At 61.7% G+C, this 8,282-nt stretch overlaps 1 protein-coding gene across 1 annotated transcript in view; it reads left to right on the top strand.

The window, feature by feature from the left end:
* The first annotated feature begins 3,033 nt into the window (after positions 1-3,033).
* Positions 3,034-8,282, top strand: part of NKAIN1 (sodium/potassium transporting ATPase interacting 1) — a 40,235-nt gene continuing 34,986 nt past the window's right edge. The window contains exon 1 of the mRNA XM_058819808.1: positions 3,034-3,087. Within this exon, the coding sequence (XP_058675791.1) occupies positions 3,034-3,087 (54 nt within the window). The remainder of the gene's footprint in view (positions 3,088-8,282) is intronic.

The following is an 8,282-nucleotide window of genomic DNA, read 5'->3' as shown; positions in this document are numbered from 1 at the left end:
TCCCTGATCCCAAACCTGGGACATCCCTGGTACCCAGGGCTGGAGTGTCCCTGTCCCCATGGCTGGAGCACTCCTGACCCCAATCTGGGCCATCCTTTACCCCAGGGCTGGGACATCCCTGATCCCAAACCTGGGACATCCCTGGTACCCAAGGCTGCCCCCAGGGCTGGAGCATCCCTCACCCCATGGCTGGAGCACTCCTGACCCCAGTCTGGGCCATCCTTTACCCCAGGGCTAACCCTGACCCCAATCTGGGCTATCCTTTACCCCAGGGCTGGGCCATCCTTTACCCCATCCCTGGCCCCAAAGCCAGAGCACTCCTGGCCCTGGGACTGTGATGTCCCTGTCCCTGTCCCCGTCCCCAGGCTGCCCCAGCACTGCTCAAACAGACAAAAACCTGACTTTGGTGTAAAAATAGCAGTTTAGTGAAAACCCTGATGTCTCTGTGTTGTGTTTATACCCGTGGCAGGGAGAGCTCTCTCTGGCATAAAGATGCAGATGGTTTTTGACTTCAAACACTCGGGTGTAGTGGAAAGAGAGGATTTTGTGTACCTGGGGAAGAGATCCCATCTGGCTGCTCCTGCCCTGGGGGTGCAGAGCTCAGCTGGGTCAGACCCAGCCCTGCCAGAGCCAGGTGGCCATGGGGGACAGGGGACAGCCCTGTCACCTCACCACGGCACGTGGAGTGGCAGAGAAATGGAGTCTCAGCCCTGATGGGGTCGTTCCTCTCCCTTCTCCATCCTACAGGAGATTTGGGATGAGGCTCTGACCCCCTAGGTGTGTTGGGGAAACTGAGGCACAACAGGGCATGGTGAGGGCACAGCTGGGGATGAAAGCACAGATCCTGATGGCTCCCTCACATTTCCCAACCCCCCAGTTAATTACAGGACCCTTTTTGGATTTCCTCTGATATTTTCTCTGTCATTTTGGCCATTGGAGCTTTTTCTTTCACACAAACCCCAAGGTGGGTGTGGGGTGGGAGGTTCTGAGCAGAGCAAAGCACCAAGCCCTGGGCTTGTTCCCCACCCTCTCCTGGATGAAGTTGTCTCCTCTCCTTCCAGGGAAGCTCCATGACAGGGTTTATTGACCTTTTTTTAATCTAAAATTGATTCTTTGCAAAACTCCACCTGCTCGGGAGCCAGGCGGGATCTCGGTGCCATTGGGTGGGAATTTATGATTTCCCATCAGAGCATTTTGCCTTTCCCTGCTGTTTTGGGTGGCTGCAGGAGGGTTGGGCTGGGCAAATTTTCCTGGTCACGGCCAAAGAGATGCTGTGGGGTACTTTGGTCCTTATAATTTTTGACCTGTGAGGTGATCCCAACCCTTTTGTTCAGAGTTTCTGCTGTGTTTAAATCCCAGAGGAGCCCAAAAGGTGAATCCTGGAGCTGTGGCTGTCCCAGGATCACCCTCAGGAGCCTGGGACAGAACAAGATGAAGGTGATGGAAACTGTCCCAGGTGAAACCTGGGGATCCCAGAGCCAGGAGAGCTGGGAGGGATGGCCCAGCCCACGGTGGGGTGTCCCAGCTCCACAGCTTGGCAGCCTGCAGGGAGGTGTGGGGATACTCAGGGCTGCTGGAGGTCACTCAGCCAGGCCAGGGGAGAATAAACCACGTCTGAGTCTGCTCCTGCTCCCAGAGCCCGGTCCAGAGCATCCCTCGAGGAGCCCGCTGCATCTTTGCCCTGTGTGTGTGAATGCACAAAAGCCAAGCGTCTCCTGCAGAGCCCCCTCCTTCAGCCCCAGCCTCCCCAAACGCCCCCGGGAGCACGGAACAGCCCCGGGGGCACAGAAATCCCCATCGTGGAGGATGAAGGAGAAGCTCCAGGTGTGGGAGGGATGAGCCCAGGCAAGCTTGGCTGGGCTTGGACCACACACACAAATGCAGCTTCATCCCCCGGATGCCGTGTGGATGCTCTGACACCTAAGGCTGTGTGGGGCGGGTTTGGGAGATGCCTCCTTCTCAACATCGGCGCTGAGGATTAAGAAATCATGGAAATTAAAAGCAACAAACTGTTTCCAAGTGCTTCTGCCAGGCGGCATTTCAGTCAGAGGCTTCTAAAGCGCCGGGGAAGCAGCACGCCGGTGATCGCTCGCGCTCTGCGATGTCCCCGAAGGTGTGCTGTGAAAACAGAACAAAGGCGAGCGGGCGGGTGGCGGTGAGGGGCCGTGTCAGCCCTGAGTGCGCCCACCCCCTGCCCAGGCACTCTGCCCCGGCCCCGGCCGCGTGTGCCGAGCGGGCTCTGCGGAGCGGGGCTCTGCGGGGGGATGCGGGGCGCTCCCGCGGGGCTCGGCCATCTGTCCTCCCCGCAAGCGCAGCTGCTGCGGGGGCACGGCCACCCCGGGGGAGGCGGCGGGGTCCCCGTGCTGCGGGTCCAGGCGCCGTCCAAGGGCCGCAGGGCCGGGGGATGCGGGGGGGATACACGGGGAGCACTCGCAGCCCTTCCCCAAGGTCTCACCCAGCCGCACCCGGCTCCGGAGGCGGAAAAAGAATTAATAACAAACATCTGAGATTTAAAAGACAAACGCGTCTTTCTGATGATTAAGGATAAGCACAAGGCCAGGCGGCAGCCGCGGTGCGGCGGAGGGGCCGCGCTGCCCGCGCCCCCGGAGGCCGCCAAGGGCTCGGCGCGCCCGCCCGGCCGCCCCCCGCCCCGCCCGGCCCCGCCGCGCCCGCCGCGTCCCGCCTTGTTCCGGCCGCGCCGCCCGGCCCCGCCCGCCCGGGGCGCGGAGCGCGGCTGTGCGGGAGACAATAGCGGAGCGCTCGGCTCCGCGCCGCGCCGGGCATGGGCGGCCAGGGCTGCGCGGCCCCGCGGCCCCCGCGCCGCCCCAGCGGGCTGTAGCGGGCGGGGGGCGGAGGGAGAAGGGGGCGATGCCCCGCGCCGAGCCCAGCCCGCTGCGCTGAGCCGGCGGGGCTGGCCGAGCGGGACATGGTGCTGGAGCCCCCCGTGACGCTGCCCGGGTGGCCGAGGGGCGGCTGCTGAGGAGCTGGAGCGAGGCCGCGGTGAGGGAGCCCCGAGGATCCGGCTGGGGAGCCATGGGGAGATGCAACGGGCGATGCACGCTGGTGGGATTCTGCTGCCTGCAGCTGGTAAGGCTCATCGGCATGCCGGGGGTGCTTTGTGCGAGATGCCGCCTGTCACCGCTCCCCACGCCGCCTCGGCGGTGACCTTGTGCTGGGACCAGCTCGGGGATGGCTCATCATCACCCAAAAAAAGCCCACAGCAAAGGAAAAATGCTGATCTGAAGGACCGGCAGTGCCACCCTCATCTCCTGCCTCAAGCCGGCGCTGGCCGGGAGGTGGATGGGGACCCCATCCCTGCGCTGTCAGTGCCCGAGGTTGCGTCTCCAGCAGGTGTGAGCTTTGTTTCCAACTGCAATCTCTTCCCTCCGAGTTCACTCCCGCCCGCGGTTTCCCATTCTGGTGACTCCACGGATGAATCTCGGGGTGCTGCTCCCCTGAGTCGGGGCGAGAGGGAAACTTGGAGCCGCCGGCAGCACTTTGGAAACTCCGCTGCTCCTGAGCGGGACCCACCTGCCCGCGGTGTGGGGCACGGGCTGTGGCAGCAAGGAGAAACGAGAGGGTTGATTTCCACGGGATTGTGGGGTTTCATTTGTAAGGTTTCGTGACAATTCCGTGCCGCGCTTGCCGCCGCCCGCGAATCAATCTTCATCAGGCTGTGCCCGAGGAGCGGCGAAGGGAGTCCGGGGGGGATCCGGGGGGTTCTGCTCAAACCAGCGAGGTTGCGATTAATTATCCCGGCAGGGTGGTGCGTTAATGGAGAATCAGCCGCCTCCTGCTTGCCCCCGCGGCCGTGCCGGGCGAGGAGAGCAGGGAGGGACGGCTGAAATCTGTGGGGTCAGCTCGCGGTGTCCCCGGGGACGGGGGTGATGGGTGGATGGGTGGATGGGTGGATGGACGCGGCGATGGAAGCGGGCTCAGAGCCCGCTGGAGATGATGGTGGCATCCTGCTGACAGGCACTTTCTTCCCGGCTCTTGCTCATCCTTCATCCTCCAGAAGGCAGCGGGTGGGGAGGGCTCCCCGCGTTTGGATGGGGGTACACGAGGGGAGGGTGGAGAAGGTTTGAAGCCGGTGCTCAGCGCTGGGATCATCCCCAGGCTGGAGTCCCCCATGCCCAGCAGGAATGGCCTCCGTGTCCCCAGCTGTCCCCTCGCTTTGGGCTGTGCAGTCTCGCTTGGCATTTCGCTCACCTGATCCAGGATAAATCCAGCGGGGCTTTTCCAGGTGGGCAGGAGTTTCCTGGCTGTTGGTCACATTCCTTTTCACCACTCGGCTCCCGGGCAGGTTGGGTGGTGATTATTCCCCGAGATATCCCAAATCTGAGAGGTTTTAATCTGTGCATTTCGGGGAAGGCTGAATGGGTGTGAGCTCCTGGGCTGGGAGAGCAGCTCCTGCTCACAGCCAGAGGAACTTTGTGCTGCTAATTGGGGTCAGGCAGTCCCCTCCACCTTCCCCCCGTGTGTCCTGGTGCTGTTGGCATTTCCAAAGGCTCCAATCCCTTCCCAGGGACCTTCCCCTTCCCTCTCCAGGCTCACCCTGACCCAGCTCATCCTTTGGGATGCTCCCCAGAGCTCCTTCCTGGGTTTGGAGGCAGCAGCTTCCACCCCCTATGGGGAGATGCCCCCAGCCCTCAGCTCCTCACCCCGGGGTGAGGGGTCTGGGTGCCCACCCATGGCCTGTGCTGAGCCAGCCCCAGGAGACTGCAGGTGGCAGTGCCACCCAGGTGTCCCCTGGGGTGACCAAGGCCACCCTGAGGTGACACAGCACCTGGGCCAGGCAGAGCTGAGGTTTGGGATGGAGCCTCAGGGAGGGAGGATGATCCCCGACCCCATCCCTGCTCCCCTCCTCTGCTCCACCCCAACATGGGGATGGCATGGCAGGCTCATGTCCCCTCACCCAGCTGGCCCTGGCACCTGTCCTGGGCCCTCCGTCCTGTGGGTGGGGACAGCTGTGCCCCCAGTGTGCCCAGTCAGGGCCAGCCTGGGCCCTGCTGTCCCTTCAACAGCAGTGTGGTGACATCCTGAGGTGATGCCACCATTTCTGGCTGATCCTCCCTGCCCACCCCAGACACCTTCCCATGGCTCCCTGTGTGCCACTGTCACCCCCTGGGCACCTTCCCATGGCTCCCTGTGTGCCACTGTCACCCCCTGGGCACCTTCCCATGGCTCCCTGTGTGCCACTGTCACCCCCTGGGCACCTTCCCATGGCTCCCTGTGTGCCACTGTCACCCCCTGGGCACCTTCCCATGGCTCCCTGTGTGCCACTGCCCCCTCGTGTGCACCTTTCACACCCAGCTGGTTCCCAATATCCATGCCCTGCTCCCTCAGCCCCTGGTCCCAGGGATGCTCTAGATGTCCCCAGGTGCAGGTGGCACCCACTGGGCACCAGGTCCCTGATCCAGAGGGGCCCTGCCCAGCCCTGCCCGCTCCAGCCCACCCCTGAGCCAGGTTGGGAAGCTGCTTTGCTCCTTTTGGGGCTGTGACACCACAGGAGCTGCTTTGGAGCCCTCAAACACCCCCCAAGCTCCTTCCCCCCTGTCGTGGCCATGCTGTGAGTGCTGGCTGACCCCGGTCCTGGGGACAGGCGCTACGTGCCACATTTATGGCTTTTCCCTGAAAAATCCTCCTGCCAAACCCCCACCGGCCGTGCCCCGCCTCGGGAGGAGCCACCTGCAGATGTTGGTGATAATGAGGTGGGATCAAAGCCAAACCCCGGAGTGTTCCCAGCAGCTGCGAGACACCAAACCCCTGCCTGTGCCCCGCGTTTGTGGGATTCACCCTCTCTGTGGGAAATGGGAATGCTGAGGGGTGGGATGGGGCAGGGACCCGGGGTGGGGCTGCCCTGCTCGGGCAGGGGCGTGGGAGCCACAGCGTTTGTGTCTCTGCAGGGGAGGGGACAGCTGTGCTGCTCCTGGGGCTGGGCCAGCGCTGGTGATGCAGGACATCGGGATATCGGGAAATTGGGGTATGAGGACATCGGCACATTGGGATATTGGGATATTGGAACATTGGGATATTGGTGTACCAGGACATTGGGATATCAGGACATTGAGATATTGGGATATCAGGATATTGGGACATTGGGATATGGGGACATCGGGACATTGGGATATCAGGATATTGGGACGTTGGGATATTGGTGTATCAGGACATTGGGATATCAGGATATCAGGACATCAGGACATTGGGACATTAGATATTGGGACATTGGAACATTGGGATATCTGGATATCACGACATTGGGATATTGGGACATTGGGATATCAGGATATTGGGATATCGGGACATCAGGATATCAGAATATTGGGATATCAGGACATCAGGATATCAGGATTTTGGGATATTGGGATATTGGCACATGGAGACATAGGGATGTTGCGATATCGGGATATTGGGACATTGGGACATCAGGATGTTGGGATATTAGGATATTTGAATATCGAGATATCAGGCTTTTGGGATATCAGGACACCGGGATATCAGAATATCGGGACATCAGGATGTCAGGATATGGGGACACCAGGACATCGGGACATGCACTGCTGGCAGCTGTCATGCCGGCTCTGTCCAGCTGCCGTCCCGTGTCCCTTGGCCACCCCTCTCCGTGCCCCGCGGCCGCGCTCAGGCTCTGGTCCGGGATGGTTTTCCTGGAGCTCCTTCTCCATCCCAGACCGGCGACCGCAGCGCCCCCTCCGTGCTCAGCCCCGCAGCGGGACGGGGACAGGGACGGGTCAGGGTCGCTCCGTGGTCCCCACCGCCTGCCGGAGCCGGCACCGCTTCCAGCCGGGCTCCCGTTTCCTTCTTTGTTTCTCTCCTTCTCCTTTAATTGGCTGGAAAAGCAGAGCTGGCTTGGCACCTCCCGCCTGCCGGAGCCTGCCAGGCTGGCGGGGTGCGGTGCGGGGCCGTGCGGTGCCATGCCATGCCATGCCATGCCATGCCATGCACCGTGCCATGCCATGCCCAGTCCCTGCGGGGGCCGTGGGTCCATCCCAGCCTCTCCCCGATCCTCCGGGTTCCGGGGATGACACCCCCGGTTCCAAGGCTGGAGAAGGATCAGGAGTTCTGCTTAGCGAGGGATGGGTGGAGGGAGAGGATGATCCTTCATCCCTGGGTGTCATCCCTGTGCCACAGCGTGTCCCTCTGCACCCCTGTGGGCTCCGTGGCCCTTCTGTCCCGTTCCATCCTCCCTTCCTGCTCTGATTTCCCTGGTTTGGCCACGGCCGCTGGGAACCACCCTCCTCCCACCTCTGCCGGCATCTTTTGTCCTCGCCCGGCTCCGGGGCTGGCCCGGGCACCGCGGGGCTGGGGCGGCCCCGGCCGCATCCCCCCGCCTGGCAAGGGGGAAAGGAGCCCGGGCTGAACTCGGGCTGGAGGTTTTCAATTACACAATTAAATGCACAATTAGGTGTAATTACCAGCGCTCAGAAGGTGCGACTGTTCATAATGGGCTTGTAATCTACTGCCGCCGCTGTTTGTACTGCTCCGCTCCGCTCCCTGATGATTATGGAAAGCTTTCCCATTTGCATGGTTGCCATGGCAATGGGGGGATGGCGAGGGGAGCCCCTCGGTCCCCCGAGCCCCCTCGCTGCCCCACATCCCCTCTCCGTGATGGGGGCGCTGATACCCGCACCACTGTGGGGTCATGGAGGGATGAGGACGCTCCAGTGATCCAGAGGGTCCAGAGCCGGCCCCAAGGTGTGTTTGAAATGTGTTTGAAAAGCCTGAAAATCCCACCCCATCCCTTCACGTCCCCGGGTGAGCGCCCTGCGGGTGGCCGTGCAGAGGCATCAGAGCTCCGTGTGGGTGGGAGAGCATCCTCCGGCACATCCACATTCCAGGCAGGGCTGTAAAGGTTTATTGACGTGTGTTTGGGAAGGCAGAGCCTCGCAGCTCGCAATTAAAACCGCGATTAAAGCGCCGTACGTCTAAATTTGCAGGACCAGCTAATGTGCACCCAAGAGGATTAACGAGGCCGCCTGAAGAACTCCCTAAATCATTCATGGCGGTTCTTAACAGAGCTGGCAGCGAGGGGGGCTGGAAAATAAATGTCTCAGGGGGCTGGGTTGTAGAGAAAATAAAGAGGATGAGGCTGAAACCAGCCTGGCCGACAGTGGAACTGTCAGAGCCCGGGAAGGAAAGGTTGATGTGAGCAGAAAAGCCTGAAGCAGATGTACTCATGGAGAGCTGGGAAATGTGTCTGGCCCAGCCAAACCTGGCTCTTGTTTCTCCTGGAGCTCCCAGCCTTGGCTGCTGGAAGGGGCTGA

The sequence above is a fragment of the Ammospiza caudacuta genome, chromosome 25 (genome assembly GCF_027887145.1).
Source record: "Ammospiza caudacuta isolate bAmmCau1 chromosome 25, bAmmCau1.pri, whole genome shotgun sequence".
NCBI lineage: Eukaryota > Metazoa > Chordata > Aves > Passeriformes > Passerellidae > Ammospiza > Ammospiza caudacuta.
The sequence above is the reverse complement of the archived record's forward strand: the minus strand, read 5'-3'. Positions and strand labels throughout refer to the sequence as shown.